General features: G+C 31.8%; 1 protein-coding gene across 1 annotated transcript; it reads right to left on the reverse strand.

The window, feature by feature from the left end:
* Positions 1-493: 493 nt before the first annotated feature.
* Positions 494-8,069, reverse strand: LOC145125502 (putative inactive cadmium/zinc-transporting ATPase HMA3). Its single transcript, XM_079060955.1, has 9 exons — positions 7,676-8,069; positions 5,467-5,724; positions 5,283-5,380; positions 4,929-5,184; positions 4,701-4,838; positions 4,299-4,617; positions 4,000-4,202; positions 2,043-2,242; positions 494-1,971 (listed from the first exon to the last, which is right to left on the reverse strand). The coding sequence occupies exons 1-9, from the start codon at positions 7,866-7,868 to the stop codon at positions 700-702; spliced, it is 2,937 nt and encodes a 978-aa protein (XP_078917081.1). The 5' UTR covers positions 7,869-8,069; the 3' UTR covers positions 494-699.
* Between the last annotated feature and the right edge of the window lie 13,624 nt (positions 8,070-21,693).

The following is a 21,693-nucleotide window of genomic DNA, read 5'->3' on the forward strand; positions in this document are numbered from 1 at the left end:
ACCTTTGCACACACTTGATTCAACCAAACGATTAGAGTCAATACGATATCATAAATGAACACTATAAACCCTAGTCGGTTTTTGTAAAACTAAAAAATCAAAATGAAATCGGAATCAAAGCTTCGCCCAAAGCTATAATACCATGTAATAATTAAAACCACAAACCTTCAACACTTCATAGATTAAAACAAAGAACGATAAAAACAAATCACAACCAATGTCTCGAAAAGAAATACAAGGGTGGTACACCAACATGTACAAATTGTTGATGGAGTGCTTTTATTTGTTGATTCTAGGATTTGTATTTTGTCTGGTTGCCTTAAATGTAATAATTAAGGTCTACATGATATTTAGTAATGTTTGTTCTCAATAGCCAAACTACACGGTCTTGCTGTATTGTATCCCATGTTCACAGTTCTCATCAGTATATCTTTCAATCGAAATATAAACCCTGATATACATATACTTCAAGTAATTTCGACAATAATGATGATGGGAGTTTATAAACCAATTACTAACATATTATTTATAATCCTGAATATAGATACAAAAGCTACTATACATAGAAATGTCATAACTTGAATACAAATACAAAATACATAGAAACGTTATTACTATAATACAAATACATAGGCCTATATACATATAAATGGTACACGTTATAATACATATTTATAAGTGGGAAATCTTGGAAAACATTTACTCAATCACAATCTCTGATAAGCGTCCATACCGACAACATTTGTATGCAAAGCTCTTGCAACACCCACTCACAACATTCCTCTTTTTCAAGCCACGCCTCCTGCAACAATTTTTAACCATTTTCTCCAACTTGATGTAGGAATTACTGGTGTTGCGTTCTCCTTGCTCTTTAACGCAAATCTGTGATTCCAAATCTTTGTTTACCTTACAACACTTTGTTTCGGAGTTTTTTGCTTTACATGATTGTACCACTGGCTTTACCTCTTGTATTTCGTCGTTCTCATCATCACAACACCCGTGTGTTCCTTTTCCTTGTACCAATTGCTTCTGTTCTTGTACATTTTTATCAGGACCACAACAACCACCCACACACTTGTCTTGGACAACCCAACCACAACCACCACCACCACCCACATCACAACACTTTTCTTCAACCTTTGAACCACAACAACTTTCTTTAACCTTTACCTCTGAACTACAACAATTGTCTTTAACCTTTGAACCACAACCACCACCATCACAACTTTCTTTAATCTCTACCTCTGAACTACAACAATTATCTTTAACCTTTGAACCACAACAACTTTCTTTAACCTCTGAACTACAACAATTGTCTTTAACCTTTGAATCACAACCACCACCCACATCACAACATTTGGCTTTAACCTCTGAACCACAACCACCACCATCACAACAACTTTCTTCAACCTCTGAACTACAAGAATCGTCTTTAACCTTTAAATCACAACCACCACCCACATCACAACATTTTTCTTCAACCATAGAGTTAAATGTACACTGTGCATCGTTACGTAAAGAACCCGAATTCTTTTTCCTGCTTTTCGAGTTTGTACCTTGTAGCAGAAGCATGCTGTTGAAAATGACAAGTAAGCAGGTTCCCATGTCAGCAAGAACCGCAGCCCAAACAAGCGGGTGACCAGCAATAGCCAATGCAATAACAGCAGCCTTAGTAACCATAGCAATGAAAATATTCTCAAATATCTTTCTACGTGTTCTTCTCGCAAGCCTTACAGCTACCGGAACTTTCCGGATATCATTGGACATCAGAATCACGTGTCCTGTCTCATTTGCTAATGCGGACCCCGACACCCCCATTGAGATCCCGATGTCTGCTGTGGCTAAAGCAGGAGCATCGTTCATCCCGTCTCCCACCATAGCTACAGGGGATTCTTTTTGGATTTCTTTGATGATTTTGGCTTTATCTTGAGGGAGAAGTTCTGCGTGGACCATGTCTAATGCTCCTTCTAACTGTGAATTCAGAAATTGAGTTGAAAGAAATGGAAAAAAGAAGGGGAATTTTGATTTTGATTTTGAATTACCTGATTTTGTGCGTGATTGGCGGCGGATTGGGAGTCTCCGGTGAGCATGGCGGTTTTAATTCCCATTGATTTGAGTTGTTGGAGCGCTTCACGTACTCCAATTCGACATGAATCTGATAAACTAAAGATTCCGGAAAGTGAAGACCCTACAAATATGTACCCTGTCGACCTCCCTTCATTCCTTTCATCACTGATAAGATCTGAGAATATTGATTGTTCAAGAATTACATTAGAAAACAGAACTGTAATTGCAAATAATCAAGGGGAATTGCCATAAAAGTCCTTATATTTGCCTATTTTTATTTGGGAAATAGACATATTAAGGTAATTAACTTGTCGGTTTGTTCATATCTCGGTAACTATCTTTTTTTTGTACATTTTTTTTGTACGTATCTAGGTAACGAACTTTTTGGAAGTGTTCACGTATGACCATGTTCACATATGACCATTATGACCGGCTGTAGCAGGTTACATCTGATCATAACCGATCATAATGGTCATATGTGAACACTTCCAAAAAGTTCGTTACCTAGATACGTATAAAAAAAAAATAGTTACCCAGATGTGACCAAACCGAAAAGGCAAGAGTAAATTACACGAATGGTCCCTGTGGTTTGGGTAATTTATGCACTTGGTCCCTAACTTATTTTTTAACTCAGATGATACCTATTGTTTATTTTTGTTGTGCGTTTGATCACTGTCTTACCTCAAAGGACTATTATGTCCTTTTTACTTTATTTTTTAATTAATTTTCTTATTTATGTATTTAATTTTTATATATTTAAAAAAATTAATAGACCCCATATATCTGTATCTCCTCACCCACAACCCACTGTCTCTTCATTGAATTTTCCACCACCACAACTCAATAGAAGGGTTGTGGTGTTGGTTCGCCGGAGTTGAATGACCGAAAAAAGAAAGGATGGTGAAGACGTCGATATCACTAAAGATGGAAATGAAATAAAAGTTGATGAGGATGAGAGATGGATGGCGGCTTTTCAGGCTTAGGTGAGGAGATACAGATATGTGGGGTCTATTAATTTTTTTAAATATATAAAAAATAAATACATAAAATAAGAAAATTAATTAAAAAAGAAATTAAAAAGGGCACAATAGTTTTTTTAGATAAGGCAGGGACCAAACGCACAACAAAAATAAACAGTAGATCATCCGAATTAAAAAATAAGTTAGGGACCAAACGCACAAATTACCAAAACCACAGGGACCATTTGTTTAAATTACTCTTGCCTTTTCGGTTTGGTCACATCTGGGTAACTATCTTTTGTTGTACGCATCTAGGTAAAGAACTTTTTGGACGTGTTCACATATGACCATTATGACCGGATGTAACCTGCTACTGTCGGTCATAATGGTCATATGTGTACAAAAAAAGATAGTTACCTAGATGTGTACACAAAAAGATAGTTACCCAGATGTCAACAAACCGAAAAGTTAATTACCTTAATAAGTTTATTTCCCTTTTTATTTTCATTAATGCGTTCATATTTGCAAAAATTGTTTCGTTTTACCGTTTTACATGTTATAACAGGTTTTCCAAGTTACCATGATATTATTTTCGCAAGAAAACCCTCACATTAGAAGTATAAATGTATTTTTACTTCTAAATGACAGATTAATATACTTTGAATATATTTTTTTAAAACGTAAAAATACATATTTATATATTTTTTTAAAAATATAAGTACATATTTTTACGTTTTTTAAAAGTATAAATACATTTTTTAGAAATATTAGTATGTATTTTAGAAGTGTACATACTTATTTTACATTTTTAGAAGTATATAAATATAAACACGTATTGTAGAAGTATAAATAGGTATTTTTATGTATTCAAAAGTATAGATACATAGTATTTACAAAAAATATAAAAATAAGTATTTATACTTCTAAAAACTATATCTATGAAATATATATTTATACTTCTAAGTATTTATACCTTGTGAGCAGCCTGCTCTAATGGCGATCCTTTTATTTCCGATATAAACATCTTTCCCATCAATCTTCCCGTAAACTCCTTCTCCAGGAAAATCTTTGAATTCCTCCACATTGTCTGGTTGTGGTTGGACTGAATGAGACTGTGCATAGTCCACAAGTGTCGCAGCCATTGGATGACTCGACTTGCTCTCGATGCTCGAAACCCTAACCAAATTAAATAAGTAGAAAAAAAATTATTAAAAAAAAAAAAAAAAAAAAAAAAGGTATCCAAACCAGTAGGAAATCATAAAACTAATTTACCAATATAGCAATTTGTCGGTATGAATGACCGGTTTAAAGCTTGAGACAGAGAACTCTCCTTTAGTGATTGTTCCCGTTTTATCAAAGCAAATAAATTTAACAGCAGAAAGTATTTCAAGGTATTCAGCGCCTTTGACTAAAAGTCCAGATGTAGCTGCTTTTGACAATGCACAGAATGCTGCAATTGGAGTTGATAAGATAAGTGCACATGGACATGCACTTACCAAAACCACCAAAGCCAAGTGATACCATTTCTCCACGTCACGAACTCGCATAGCAGCTGGTATAGCTGCCAAGCTGGCAGCTACCACAACAACAGCTGCAAAACCCAAAAACCACAAACAAAATATTTAACGAGAAATCCCTAGAAACAAAAAGAAAATATAAATAACAAAATTTTACCAGGGGTGTAATACTTGGCTATTTCGTCTATATATCTTTGAGTTTTAGATTTGTTATTTTGAGCCTCTTCAACAAGCTTTCCCATTTTTGCCACCACACAATCGTCAGCTAGAGCAGTAGTCTTAACACTAATATAACCTGAAATAAAAAAATAAAAATAAAAAATTCCAAATCAAATTAATATCTTTAAAAAATATATATATACAGATATGTAGAATGATTGCATACCATTTAGATTGAGCGTCCCTGCATAAACGATGGAATCTACTTGTTTAACAACAGGAAACGATTCACCAGTTAGAGTTTTTTCATCGACTTCACATTTCCCTTCCACGACTATTCCATCAATGGGGATCATGGTCCCAGCTTTGACCGCAAGTCTTGTGTTGACTTTGACTTCGCTAGTGTTGACTTCTTCACCAGTGTCAGCTAATACAGCTTTCTGAGGAGCTATGCTCATCAATGATGACATCACAGCAGTCGCCTATACATATAAAAAAATTCACGTCATTTTTTTTAAACATTAATTAGGAATATTCATTTGCATGCTTTTGAGGGAGGGGGGTAGGTAATTATATAAACCTTGTGACTTGCTCTTGCCTCCAGCCATTCAGATATAACTAATAGAAAAACAATTGTGCCGGCTTCCCAGTAATCCTTCAGGACAATGGATCCAGCGACTGCAAAAGATAAAAAATGATTTATTAGTTATAGAATTTATATGATCCACAAAATATCACATCCATAAATATAAATGATGTATTACCTGCAATGAGCATGAGAAGATTGATGTCGAATCTGAAAATTCGTAGAGATGCAAAAGCTTTCAAAGCTAAGGGTATAATGCCCACAGCAACAGCTCCAAGTGCCAACCATTTAAATGGCGAATAAATATATTTCAAAAATGATAGCAAAAGCAGCACACCACAAACGACGGCGTATGGGTTTGGGTACTTGTTTCCGTAGCTTTGAACTCCTTTCATCCTCACATTTGCTTCTAGTCGTGCTTGGTTTAGCGCCTTAACTAAAACAAACAAGGGTAAAGAGAAAAAAGAAATAATTATCATTTATTTAATACATAAGAAAACTGTCGTATGGAAAATTTTAATAAGATTTTTTTGTATAACCCAAATCCAAAATTTACACCAAAATTTGTGTTGGTGAATATATAACACCCAGATATTGTATTGTGCTATTTATTAACACCAAATATGTCAAACTTCAACCATATAAATTGGGATTTCTTCAACTTTTATCTATTGTTTGTATAATAATAGTCTCTATTTAATATTGTTATTATGATATTATATTACAAGTTATATAGATATTAATTTATCATGTAATTTAATTTAATTTCTATATTTCAGACTTATTAATATCTAGTATTTTTCTTAATAATTTAGAAAAACAATTTTTATACCGTTTGTAAAAACTAATAAATACAAAGGTTGATTTTGAAAATCCATGACAGTTGGAAAAAGGACTTGTAATATTTTTTTAGTGTTACAAATAATGTAATGCTTTAGAGCATCCCTAACCATTCTAAACTCTGTTTTACACTTTAAAGATAGAATGTAAAAATAAAGTACTGTATTGGAGATGGTATAATTTACATTCTAAATTTAAAATGTAACTATTTATTTCTCTATTTATAAAGTGTAAAATAGAATTGGGTTGAAATCCTTATTTAATTTAAAATCCATAAATAAAGTGTAATGGTAAAAATAAAGTGTGGATGAAGATGTTCTTTAAAAAAAACTTTAAATACACCACCTATTTTATACCATTTTTATCAAATTAATGTAATAACATTATGTGATCTAAATATAACTTTCAAATAAGTGAAAAAGTTTTGTGTATGACCCATACCAAAAAAACCCAAGGACTATTTATATATATTTTTTCAAATCTAGAAATTTGGTCTCGTCACATATAATATATCTATTGACTATTACTTAACCACATTACTAGTGTTCAATAACTCGATGATCTCAGCTATTTATTTTAATATAATATAAATTATAAAATAATGGTACTCTATTTTCTCTATACACAATCGTTTGTAATTTGTTTGATATTTTCTCGCTTGGTCAGCAGACACAGACAAATAGATTTTTTAAAGGAGTTTATAAATTAGATTTTTTAAAAATTATGCAACTTACCTTACTATAGTGTTTGGTGAGATCATTAAAGGAGTTTATACATTAAATTTTTAAAAAATTATTTAAGATAGTTTATTGATAAATTTGAGTTTTTCATATGTTTTCCAAATATAAAACTTATATCAACCTTTTTAAAATTTACTTTTATAATTTGGTTTCTATAAGCTTATTAAATTTTTACAATTTTTTAAAAATATTTTTAGAACTTCTTTTACAGGGTTTTTACAACTTTTATCACAATATCCTTTCAAAAATGGGAACCGCACAACAAATTTTTTACATATACAACATTTTATATATTAAAGTATTGTAAAGTACAACTCTATAAATTGTGTATAAAAAAAAAATTTACTGTGTTCGAATCTTCCCTGTTACAACTTTATTCAATATGTTTTTAGTTTTTACAGCTAAATTTTTTTACAAATTCATTTCTAATTTTCTTTCCACATACATTTTCATTAATGTAAGATTGTAAATATGTAAATTCTTTTTTTTTTACATATTCGTTTTTACAAATTGTAAAAGAAAAAAAAAACAAAAAAAAAATAAAACAAGTTGTAAAAAACTTCAACTCCTTAAAATACACTAAAATTCTCAAATTTTCGTTGTTGGTTAGTGGTATTTTTCCACAGAAAAAGTCTCAAAAAGTTAAGAAACGTGTTTGAGTGTAGATATATAACCGGATCTTCTATAATCACGAAAACAAAAACCAAATCAGTTTTAGCTTTTGAACCTATTCCTTCAACGCTTAAAATGAAAATCGTAAATCTAATTCTCAAACAGATGTAAGTGTGTGTGAGAGAAAGAGTTTACCAATTTGAAATTGAGAAATTAAGGCGGCGTCGTGAAGCACAATTACAGTTCTGGAAGGAATGATGACGGAGACATGGTGAACGCCTTCGAGAGGTTTAAGAATCTTCTCGATCAGTGACACCTCCGACGAACAACATAAACCCAATACATCGAAATAGCTTTTCTCCAAATCATTTGGCGAATCTTCCTTCATTTCTGTATATCGGAAACCCCAATTTCAGGTAGAATGGAAGATTTTGGGCAAAAGAAAAGAACGAGAGTAGATCTGATGAACAGACGAAGGAAATGAATTGTAGCAGTAACAACTGAGAAGAGAGGATGATTATTTGTAGTGTCAATGGGAGTGGTTGGACGGAGTTCCTTCCGAGTTTTATGATTATATTATTTTGGTTTGAATTACATAAATAATTGTATCATCCTATGTTTGGTTGTATATATTTTCTTTTTGAGTAAATTACAGTTTTGGTCCATATGTCTGCTCATATTTGTACTTTTCCTCAAAACTCTAAAAAGTTCAAAAAGACTCATCCATTTGGTTAAAGAAATTATGTTTTTCTTTCTCCGTATAAAAAGACTATTTTTACCTTTTTCAATAACTTTTTTTCTTTCTTATAATCGATTGCAATTTTAATGATATAAAACTAAAAAGGGACCCACCATACCTCATCCCACCCCCACCCTACACCCCATCTCCAGTCGTCTTATGTATTGGGGTGTCAAATCGAACAGTTGTGTCGTGTTTTTGTGTGACACAGCACGACAACGTTTTATATAACACTAATACGACATGACGCGATGCCGTGTTTATTTTCATTAACATGAAAACGAATTGATTAAAACATGATAAACATGAAACAATTCAATTATTAGTTTTTTAATTCATATTTAATCACATATAGCACGACAAACACGATAAACACATGTTAAATCGTGTTAATTTTGTGTCGAATTTTAAACACAAACTCGTGTTTTTTACACTTGACACGAACAAAACGTGAACACGAATTCGAATTTCAATTTCGTATCAATTTTGTTTCGTGTCGTGTATTTTTGTCGTGGCATACCATAAATTGACACCGCTACTTATGTATCTTCTCCGACTTCCTCTCTCTTCTTTGAGAAGACCACCACTATCAAAATCTTCGGTTGATACCCCGTGTTTGGAACTAACAACCATTGGACAAATTCAAAGCCAAAACAACTTACGCTTGAAAATTCTAAAAAATCAAGTTTTACCTTCTAATCTTTATTCGTCTCCAAAAATTTAATCCAAAATTACTCTTTCTTCATCTCCAATATTTCATAAAATCGAGCTTTTTACCCTTTGTTCGTCTCACAAACCTACACTTGTCGCTTTTACAATGTGTGTGTGTGTGAGTATATATATATATATATATATATATATATATATATATATATATATATATATATATATATATATATATATATATATATAGGTTCAAATGTTTCTCAGTGTGCTAGAATTAACCAATAAGAATTTAGTATTAATTATATGTATATTAAATGTTATCCATACTTATAATTCATTTTTATGGAAACTAATTAAATTCGTCATTAATGTCAACAATAATATTCTTTCAAAATGAATTCATATCTAGAAGAATGAGAGTGTATTCCAGCAGAATGAGATTGTATTCTAGTAGAATACACTCTCGTTCTTCATATTCCATAAAACTTTATTGTATTTTAAGTGTCCTGAAACAAAATACAAACTCATATATAAAAACATAGATGCGAATTTATTCTGAAAGAATGTTATTGCTGACATTAATGACGGATTTAATTAGTTTCCATAAAAAGAGAATTATAATTATGGATATCATTTAATATACATATAATTATGAAAATCATTTAATATCTATATTTATTTAATTAATTAATTATTTAATTTACTAAATTCTTATTGGTGCATTCTAACACACAATAAATATAAGAAACAAAATAATATATATATATATATATATATATATATATATATATATATATATCTTGGAAGCCAAATAAAAAACTAAACAATCTAGATATGGAGTTTCTGGGCAATCACATATATTAGAGTTCATTTAATTTTGGGGCAGTCATTTATCTCTTACTTACGTGTTAAGAGAAAATATTCCTTATGATTGTTTTCATCAACGCTAAACCCAATATAATTTACAAAAAATCCCCTACGCTCACAGAGTCACAGCGTAAATTACTCTAAGAAACTAGTTTTCGTCTTCCATTCCCAATAGGGTGTACAAAGTTGATTCATTCCTCAAAAACAATTTGAAGTTGTTAAACAACATTAAGGGGTGTTTGGGATTGTTTTTTAAGCTAAAAAGTTTTTTTTAAAAGAATTTTTTGACTTTAACTTTTGAGGAGGCAAAAGTCAAAAATCATTTTTAAAAAGTGTTTGTCTAATATTTCTTGACTTTTGAATGTAATTTATCTTTTAAGAAAGTAAAAGTCACAAAAACTCACGACTTGTCTTTTGAAAAACCACTCATTCATTCTTGCCAAAAAGTTAATTTCAAATTGTCTTTTGCAAATGTCAAACATCTTTTAGAATTTTTTGACTTTTTCGAAAAACCAAAAGTCAAAAAGTCACTTAAAAAGCATCCAAAACACCCCCTAAATGATACGAAAGGAATTCAGTAGATACATATTTCTCACTCATAGGAAACTCGTAAATTTTTTTAAAGCCCCATGATCGTTCTCTTTGATGGTTTTTCCATCGTAAAAATAAGGAAAAGAAGTTGGTGCAAAATAGTTAAGGTGGTGGTGGTAGTAGTGACCGCGAAGTGGGTGGATATGGGGGTGGTGACAGTAGCAAAGGTTGTGGTAGTGGAGGTGATAAAAAGTGATAGTGATGGTTGTAATAGCGGTGGCAATGGATGATGGCAAAGGGGTAGAGATGGTGACGAAGGGAGTGGTGGTGGTGATGACCGAGTTGGCAGGGGTGATTGTAGTTGTAAAGGTAGTGATGGTGGCGGCAACATAGTTGGTAGAGGTGGTGGTGGTTGAGGTAGCAGAGGCGGTGGTGGTGTTGGTGGCAGCGGTGGCGACAGAAGTAGTGTATGTGGTAGTAGCAGCTGAGGTGGCGATGGTGGTGGAAGAAAATTGTTTGAAGAATGTAGTTTGAAAAAAATAAGACTGGTTTTTTAGGGTTACAAAGTCTCCAGAAGATTTAGAAGATTTTTCATGTCTTAAAAAACATCTTGTAAGAAAAAAAAAACAAACATCACCACCTTAGTTGATAGTTTCATTTTATTTACTTCTTTTTCTAGTTTATTTTAGCATAAATCATCTCATTTTAGTTAGTCTTTATGCATATTTCCTCTTATTATTATTTTTTATCTTTAATCGGGTTGTTTATAGTCTTTGAGCATGATTCCAGATTTTTAGAATACTAATATGGAGCGGAGATGTTCGGGATTGAGGGGTTCAAATGGACTTGGAGGATAATGAAGAATCATGCGCTTAAAAGGAGATGGAATAAATATTTAAGTTTGTGGAATTGATTGATCGATCGAGTATTCGAGCTCTGTAGGATTTGGAGAAGACAAATTGGGTTTAAATTGAAGAAAACTTGAAGATTTGTGGGTTACGGTCTAAAGGATAAGAAGTGGACCAGTGGGCTAAAGCAGTGCAGGCCCAATAGATGGAAGTGGCCCATTCTTAGCCAACTCATGCGGCCCGCACAAGAAAGTCATGCGGCCCGTGTGACTTCATGCAGGGCTAGATTTGGAAATTTGTCTTTAGTGCTATTTGAGGAAGGTTGGTGTGCATCTTTTGGACACTTCTTCACATCCGAATTTTGGAGGATTCTCTGGGATTTTGGGAGCATTTTGAAGGCCAAGAACACATCAAAAACATCATATTTTTGCTCTTGATTCTTGCAAAATGTTTGGTACAATCTACTCTTACTTTGTTTTCTTGAGTTTAGTCATGTTAGGCTAAACTAATCTTGGTTGACTTTGGTGAAGTCATTTGAATATTTGGTTGAATATTAAAGAATTTCGTGAACTTGTTCTTGAATCTTTATGACAACGTTTTATGTATTAACATCTTTTTGCTACTTGTATGTTTTTATTCATGAGTTTAAATGTATTTGTAGTAATTAGTTGGCTAATTTCTTGATTAAGTAATGGATATTCAAATTAGCAAGCAGCAAGTGGTTCTTGTGTGGTTTCCACTTCACACAATCACAAAAACATTTTCTCCAACATGGTAGTGAAATCATTTGACTCCTCTTGGATTTGGTGACTTTATATTTGAAAATTTCAACAAAGATTTCACAATTATGTTTTATTATGTAAAATATAATTACAACGACTACAGTTTTTAATAAGGTTCGTTTGGTATCTTTTGCTAAATCTTAGACATTCATTAGAAAGGAAGTCATACATCACAATGTATAGTTCCTTGATAAATATTTTCTCTATAGTTTAATGAAAATATCATTATGAATCTTTTATATATAAATAAGATTCACATATGCCAAATAAATTACATTATTTTCCTTCAAAAAACCATTTTTTGAAGTTGGAATCTGTGAATTTTATTTAAATAATATAGATAACAATGTCATAGATAAGTTTGATTCAAAACAAGTTTAAGTCAAAAGTGTTTGCACATAGAACTTGTTATTTATAAAACATTGATAATTCTTATTAAAAGACCTAGTCTCATAAATAGAATTTTAATCATTACAGAATATGAAGTGAGCGTTATTAAAAACGATTTAAGTAAATAATCAATGATTTGATAATTTAATTGAGACATATATTTAGACAGACTAAATTTAAAACATACATTGTTCCAAAACAAATATTACTTTACATTACAAGTACTTTATGTTCTATGCATAAATAATAAACTAAACTTCGAGAGTGTAGTTCTAACTTGCTTGTGCTTAACTGGTTACTCTTCTGTAAATATTTGCAAGTCATTTACAAATATTAGATTAACATTAATTACCAAGTACTTGAATGTTAAATGAAAATCATAAGTTTTATCTAGTAAATACTTGAACTACTAGTCCCTTCCAAACTTTCTTTTTAGATAAAGGAGCAATTCCTTTTCCAGTATCTTGTTTCTTCACAAAAGAAACATGATCCATGTGTGTGAGCCTTCTTGGATTTCTTGGGCCTAAAGGTATCCATTCCATAAACTATGTGTCTTTTAGATCACACATGGTGACTCTTTTCAGCCTTGCATAATTCCATTGTCTGAACTGGCTCAAAATAAATATCAATGTATTGTTGGAATATTTGCTTAACCTGATATATCATCATATATACATCTAAATTATCCAAGACTTCCTGGAAATCTAGAATAATTGTTCCTAATATGATGTTAGAAGCATCTTCAGCGTCATAGTAATGCCTTTACTAGGCATCATGTTCAGATCTACTTGTCAAAGCAGGTGGTTTAGAAATAGGTCCTTAAAGATTGTACAATTTCTGGTCTCTCAAGACATGAACTCATTCATTAAAATTGTATTCATTGAATGTTATTGTTTTATTTAGTTCAACTAGTGAAATATGATGCATGGAAATGAGCTTGGATTATTCATGTCTATAAAACTTTAACAAAATTCATTTAGTATTTGTAATATTTAATCTTCAATAATTAATACATTTTTAGTTTCTAAAAACATTAATTATCTAAGTCTTGGATCCAAGTTGCAAAACAAATAAAATGGTTAGGTGACATTTATCCCATTTATTTGAATTCAACTAGGTAGATATTGGGTATCAATTATGTTATGCTATATATCTCCTAGTTTTATAGGATCGCTAATAACAAAGTTTAATAGACATGTTTGATCTCATCTATGCCTTAGATCTCTCTTGCTTAGGTTACCTCTATCACAAAAGATTTCCGATCAAATCATCATGTTTGAAGAACATGTAGAACTGGCACATAACCAGTAGTTAGGTGACATTTATCCCATTAGAAAGTCTGAAACTACCTGGGCCATCAAAAGATGAATCCAAGTGGTTAGGTGACATTTATCCCACAAGAACCATACAAGTGACGTGCGAGTGTTTCCAAAGTAGACGGCATAGACTCGCGTTTCTAAGGGGTCTCTTATGTTTTATAATTATAGTTTTATAAACATATATTATATCATGGTTATTGCATGCATCCAATAAACCATGGTATACTTTTAAAAATCTCATTTTATATAAAATCATATTTTAACAATGTTCTTTTTATAATACCTAGTTTTATATAATTAACGCGATCAAATTTAAATATAATAAATAATATTAAGTTTTACCGTTTGAGCGTTTTAGAACATATGTAAACCTTTCAATAAAACTTTCTTTTATAAAATAAGGTTTAGAGTTTGACAAGTTTCTAAAATCTCAATTTTAAACTTATACTATTTTAATTGGCGAAATTTATTGTTTGCTACAATTAGCTAGTTTTAACGATAAACTTTGTTTTACTTTAAAACTGTTTTTACCATCTTATGTTAAAAGGTAAATTTCATTAATACCAAACTCTTTTGTGATGTTATTTATGTTAAAATATTATTTATCATTTGACCAAAATGTTGTACACAATATTAATATTCATACCATATAATATTAAGCTAGTTTTGTTCTCTTTTATTATTATTTCCTAGAAACAATAATTCACAATATGTATGTAAATATTATTTTCATAAAATATTGTTTTTCAAATTAAATACAAATGTTGATTATATTAATTAATAATCAAATTATAGTAATAAATAATCAATTAGCATAACTTGCTATAAGGTGTGACCCTATAGGATCATATGTCATTAGCAATATTATTCTATAATGACTCTTGGGCATACAAGATCTTTCATAAACCACTTAAAGATAGTCTTCACTTGTATTAATTTGTTCTTAAACCATTAAGACTTATACTAAATAAGCCTTAAGGAGAAGAAACTTATGAACCTTCAAATCTAGCACCAATTTGCAAGAAAGGTGAGAGGGAAAAAGAGCTTGATAAGCATCAAATTGGCATCCCTTGAAGAGAGAAAAGAGAACAAAAGATCCAACATTTCTTACTAGTAATGCACTCCTTTTATACATACTGATATGTACTAAATCAAGGATGTCATTTAAAGAAAGAATGACCTCTTCTTACAAGCATGGTGTGAAGTAAAGGCAAGAAAAAACTCAAACTCCAACTCCTAATGGAGTTCAGAGTTTTAACACAAAAGTCAAAGACCAAGAGAGTGTCTCGCATATTCTTACTAACAAGTAGTTACATTCCTAACTAAATGGTTACTCAAAGTGTCCGTTTAACTTGTACAAAACATATATATTCATACATTATGAGTATAACTAGTTTTTATTCTCTTCTGTTATTATTTCCTATAAACAATAATTCCTAGTATGTTGGTAAAATATTATTTTATAAAATAATGTTTTTTTCAATTAAATACAAGTATTGATTATATTTATTAATAATCAAATTACTCTAATTAATAATCAATAAGTAGTAATTTGCTATAAGGTGTGAACCTATAAAATCATATGTCATTAGCAAATATCATTCTATAATAACTCTTGGGCATGAAGATCTTTCACGGATCACATGTCAGTAGATCCTAAACTTTTTTCCCTCCCAAACCAATGCCCTGTTTATCCTGCTTTGCCAATTTATTTGGCCTAAATTTTCTCCTCATTCGGTTTCCTTTAATCTGCTTGATATATTCTTTTATTTCTCTACGACTTCCATGTTTACAATTTCACAACCAAATCTGATTTTCTTTGTTTCCTTCTATAGAAAAAACAATTTCATTTTTTTTGGTCAGATTTTTCATCCGAAATTCCAAATAAAAGGTAATCGTTTCTCCACTACTCTCATCGCTTAAGGTTTCTTTTTCGAAAACCATCAATAGAGCAGCGCTAATACCATTGATGTTCCCATTTTCTCACATTTATCTTTGTTCTCCGTCTTAGATCAATGCACACACCATCGATTCTTCGTCTTTTATTCGACAAAAAATTGATTTGGAACAGTGAAGTGATTAATCGGATTCTAGGGATTTTATGTAATGGTATTAAGGGTTTTATTGCTTGAACATTCAAATTAAAAGTAAATTGCTTAAATAACTTTGTGATTCCATTTAATTTCAATTCTATCTCTCTTACTCGATTGGCGCTCCTCGATGATGAACCCTACATCGGTAACCATCTCTCTTTTCTATCTCACTTTATCCCTCGTAGAACTCGAGCTCACTTTCTTACTTTAACACTTGAAATTATTATTTTTTGTTATGCTTTTCCTGTTAATCATCGAATTTGTATGTTGTTGTTGTGTGTGTAAAATCTTATGTAGGTAATATGTATGTAAAATATGATGTATGTATGTCATATATATGTAAAATGACTAAAATCTGATGTAGGTGTGTGAATGTATAAAATTGAGCAGTCAATCATATTCTTAATCAAGATATGCAGAGAAAAAGATAAAACATTTTATGGCATCAATATCATATATATTTGTTTTATTAACAACCCCACCCATTTTTTAAAATCATATAACTATGTTTCATCTAATTTTCCGCTATTCATACTAGGTAAAACAATTGATGCATGTAATCACCTATTGTCAATTCATTTGGTAAGTGGGTTTTACTGAGTATAAGGTCAATTTATTTGTAAATTACTCAAAAGTTTGGCTTTTAGGATTCTTTGGTATAAGAAAAATGTCATTTAATATGATTTAACTTTGAATCTAATTGGTGTGTGATCACCATGAAAGTATTGTAATTTAAATGAGTTTGTAGATACATTCATTCTATATAGCTCCACATGTATTTGAATGATAAAACAATACCCTTTGTGGTTTCTAAAAGATTAATCAATTTGAATAACTAATGGTTCTCTTTTGGAATTTTATTATAGTTGTAACATTTGTATCTGTTTTGTATAGTATTCACACTATAGAGATTAAACATGCATGGCTAATAGGAGAGCTTTCTCACTTTTTTCAGACCTCTAATCCTCTTCTTGATGTCCATGCTATCAGGCTTCAACAAAGTAAGGCTACACAGTGCACCATGTATCGCATACCGCTGTAAGATATGGTATGCGGTAAACACCGTACCAAGGTGCCAAAAAAATGCGATAACGGTTTGTTCGGGTATAGCTTTTCCGCACGAAAAATGGGGAAGGAGTTGTTTCTAGCCGTTGCCAACGACTAGAAATTGGTATTTTTAATTTTTTTTTTTCAAAAAACACTATAAATACAACCTTTCTATTACATTTTTCACACACAAACCACCTCCTACACAACTTTTAAAACCTTTGCATTTCAAAAATGAATCCAAACAACCCTCAATATACCGCTCGTAGCAAATCGCGTGCAAATGTTCGTCCAGTTGAGCCGTCGATTTACCAACCACAAATGGATCTGTCTTCAATTTTTCCCCGCCTCCAACTCCAACTCCAACTATTTATCTATCAACAAATACCACAACAATATTACACGATGCAATCACTTAGCCCAACCACGTTTCAAAATTCCCCCCCCCCCCCTCCCGGAATACGGTCAGTCACAGGAAGACGAGTTTGTCCAGGAAACTCAACCGGATCCCGAACCGGTAGCCGAGCCCCAACCCGTAATTGTTCTGGAAACCCAAACCAAATCATCCAACCCTAAAAAATGCGGAAAAGGAAAAACACTGGTTCGTAAAAAGAAAATGGCGTCTCAACAATGGCAATCGGACGAAGAGTTGGTTTTAGCGCAATCATGGGTCGATATTTCGGAGGATTCCAAGAAAGGAAACACGCAAAAAGATGAGCATTTCTGGCGACACATAAAGGAACTTATTCTTAAGGTTATGAATCGTGGAGAGTACCACACTAAAGATCAGTGTACTAGCAAGTTCCGCGAGATGAATAATTTATCACTAAATTTAACGACATCTAAAACAATTTGTTAACTCAACGGAAAAGTGGGGAAAGCGATGAACAAATTTTAGAGATGGCTCTTAAAATTTTTATTGTTGATAATAATAAGAAGTCGTTCAAGTTTCTTGAAATTTGGAGGTTTTTATCCGAGTCCCCGAAATGGGTAAAAGAGTATGGTTGCGAAGAAAGTGGTTCGAAAAGAATCAATGTTTCCGAGACAACTTACACCACTTCATTGGATGCGCATTTTGGGGTTGATTTGAACGAAGTGGATGAGCTCTAGCTTGAAGAAGTAGTCCGTCCAATGGGTCGAGATACGGCAAAAAAGAGAGGATCATCCTCAAATACATCGGGAACGAGAAGAGGGATAAAGTAAATAGAGTTGCTAGTAGTTTAGAAATTTATAATTTGAATTTTAAGACTCGTTTGAGTTTTGAAAATGAGAAGTTGGATGATAAAAAAAGAATAAGAGAGGAAAAGCAACGAGCTCGAGATGAGAAACAAAGAAGCCGGGATATGGAATTTTTAACAAAACCTTTCGATCACCTCTATGGAGACGAACTCGATATGGTTTTGAAGACTACAACAGACATCATGAAAAAATATTACAAATAGTAATCGTTTTTTGGATTGTAATCGTTTTTATGACTTTTGTCGTTTTTAGGATTGTAATCGTTTTTTTGTATTTTTTTCGTTTTTAGGAATGTAATCGTTTCAATTAAAATTAATGAAGTTTTTTTAGTTAATCACATGTTATTGAACTAAAAAATGGAAAAAAATCAAAAATGTTTTTAAATTAATTACATTTTGTTCAATTAAAAAAAACAAAACAAAAGTATGGTAAAGTGACTTATGACACCCACCAGTTTTGTGGGGTGTGGTGAAGAATGACGTGGCACTTGAAAAGTGTGATGAGTGTGATATAACACCCACCAGCTATCAAATTTAATTCCAATAATGTGCATTTTTAAAAATTAGGTAGCATGCTCTAAATAATTTTTTTTCTTCAATTATTATTATTTTTATGACTTGAACTAAAATCTTAATCCAATGTAATTGAAGTACTTTAATCCTATATATGTTTTGCAATGGTGATCGGTTTCATTTGGGTATTCCTGATACAAATTTTTATTTTGCAAGTAAAGAAAAGTATCAGTTCGATGGATAGCTAATTTTAGCTAATTTTATTGTGTAATTTCTGTTTTAGTTTCAAATAAATTATGGATGGGTAGATGGATGGCAAATGTTTTATGTTTGATATGTTTTCACTATGCTTCTATTTTCCATTTTACTGATAATAACTATCAAAATTTTGATGAGCAATTAATGGTTGTGGGAATTAAGTAGCTAACAGTAGTATTTTAAACTCAAATCATGTTCTGAAGTCCTACAAAGCTCCCAAAAGTATGCTTGAAAAAAAACTCTTATCTGATGTTTGGATATATGTTGGCATCTTGGGGCTAAATGCAAGAAATATGGAATATATTTTTCAAATATTTTATTATATCATTTTATTTTCACCTTTTTACTTATTATATCATATTAACATTGTACTTTAATGGATTTGTTATAAGGGGATTGTACTTTAAGTTATACCCTAAATTTCTCGAAATACAATATTGTAATAAGAGAAATTAAAACTGTAATCTTGTAATAGAAAATTTTAAAAAGTACATTGTTATTTCTTGTACGTAGGTCTTTGATTAAAATATATCATTTTTGTTGATTCAGGTTTGTTATAAAACTCTTTTTTGTATTTTGTTTATTTTTTAACCTTTAGGGCTAAATGAAAAAAAAACTAAAACACAAACGCATCCACTCACACCGTGTAATGTTGTAACAAAAATAAATGAAAGTCGGATGCAATCATAAACAAATAAATCAAAGTACATTGTCGATTTCTTGCAGTTAGACCTTATGATTTTAAATGATGTTATTTATATGTTACAGTTAGTAGTTAGTACGAATGATGTGTATAAAGGCAGGGATGGTGTCAATCATGTCATCCAAGAGCTTGGTGCAAATGTAACCTAGCAGCCCAAACCAATTTCATATGATTTATATAAAGCAGTTGCTAAAAGGGTAAGCCTTAGCAACTAGAAAACGAACAAAGTTATAGTATTTATATAAGTTATAAGCATAGTACACTCTTGGACCCATAATAGCATAAAAAAAACTTTTTTTACCGATAATAGCAACATATATTAAACTTCTATTTTTTGTTACCTTTTTACATGTTTTAGATTGTATATTGCTATTATCAGTAAAGAAATATTACTAATTTGGTATTATAGGTAAAATAATTACAAATCGTTGCTATTATAGGTAATACATTGCCCATATTGGTAACGACAATGAAGTTTGATGTTGTCCCATGGAATCCGCACTTGTGTTTTTAAATTTTTCCTTTTTTCTGTTTAAAAACTAGATGAATATTTGCAGTTAGTAAAAACAAAGAATGTCATAAAAGCTATACAAATTCGGTATGGTTCAAATCACGTGCCACCATAATAATTCAAACGGGAAGGATTTCATCTCTTGATTGCTTTTTTCTCATGACATGTACACATCTCAATGTTGGGGTTCCAATCTGCTTAAAGGTTCGAACATGACTCACCTTCTTGGTTTTTGTTTTGATCCGACATTTATTCCTATTTTGTAATTTTATTGTTTTATATACATCAGCCTGGAAGTATTTATTATTTTGTTGTTTGGTTATATTAGTCATTACATAGACCAGAGTATGTAAGTGTCACCATAAAATGATGGGAAAATGACGCAACGGCCCTATTATGTATTTCAGTCCTTTAACTTATTTTCGTGTTTTTTGAGGGAACAAATCTGTTAGTGACTTGTCTATTTAGTCATTGAACCTTCTGTAACCGGTTAACAGTGCCACATAATTAAATAAAATGCCACATAATAATTTTTTTATTAAATGTGGGCCACGCTTATTAGGATCTGTTTGAAAAACATCATTGACTTCTTTCAGGCATTTTATCGAAGAGTTTCTATGCATAGTTCATCGAGTTCAAATTGATATATGTTATATCTGATCAAAGGATTATTTTTGCATTCAATCAGTTGTTACATCTGTAAAACCTGGAAAAAGTCATATAAGGAGTTGTGATTTGGTAGAGGGGGTATTTGAAGCCTTGAAAGGGACAAACGGTACTCGTTTTGATGCATCAAGAATCATTGTGAATCTTCCAAACTTAAGACGAGTTGATTTGGAGTGGCTACCTTTTCTCAGGTATATATCGAAGAGTAAAATAGACATTATTTGACTGTAACATCCAAAAATTTTACGCCAAATTTAAACCTTTTCAATCATAAATAAAACCAAATAGTATTTGTTTACAAAAATGTTTTCAATCATTATTCATCAGAGTGTCCCAATAACCAGATCATAAGGATGAGGAGCGGTACGGTCACGCCTTCGCCTTGCCATGATCTCCTGAAGTACCTGAAACAATAAACTGAAAACTGTAAGCCCGAGGGCTTAGTGAGTTACCCCCAAAATACCAATATCACACTGATAATACCATATCAATCACCAATAAACATCAACATGCATACTGGGTCTTCGGCCTGATTGGACCGCCCTGCAGGGCCTACAGTCTATCTGAATCTGTCCCGAGCCTTCAGCATAACTGGACCGCCACGTGGGCCTACAGTCTCCACGGACCGCTCATAGGGTGTGTTGGCCTTCAGCACAAAGCAGGACCGCCTCAACCCAAGCAACAAGCAAATAACCATGTGTGCATAACTAACATATACTGGCATATACAAACATCAAACATATCTATCTCACTGATCAACAAACATAGCAATCTCTCATAACTAGAGCACTGACCTAGCAGGTCACTAACATATCAATCCCTACGGATCATAAGAGCATAACATACTGTCTATCCTGATTCCGATCTAACAGATCATATCCACATGTAGCATACCATAACGATAACAACTAAAGGGCCGGCCTTGGTGCCTTAGACCCTATCGATATAGTGAGGATAACTCACCTTGCAGATGTCGACTCGGTAGATAAACTTCAACCCTCGGATCACTGCCACAAACTCCACCACCTATTACCATAGTATA

Source organism: Lactuca virosa, chromosome 7, assembly GCF_052849685.1.
Source record: "Lactuca virosa cultivar CGN04683 chromosome 7, Lactuca_virosa_CGN04683_v6, whole genome shotgun sequence".
In the NCBI taxonomy this organism is placed as follows: Eukaryota; Viridiplantae; Streptophyta; class Magnoliopsida; order Asterales; family Asteraceae; genus Lactuca; species Lactuca virosa.

Coding starts and splice junctions, on each gene's coding strand:
- LOC145125502 (XM_079060955.1), bottom strand. CDS start 7,868: ATGAAGGAAGATTCGCCAAATGATTTGGAGAAAAGCTATTTCGATGTA. Junction 5,185..5,282: donor AGGCAAGAGCAAGTCACAAG/GTTTATATAATT, acceptor TTATATGTATAG/GCGACTGCTGTGATGTCATC. Junction 4,203..4,298: donor ACCGACAAATTGCTATATTG/GTAAATTAGTTT, acceptor TAATTTGGTTAG/GGTTTCGAGCATCGAGAGCA.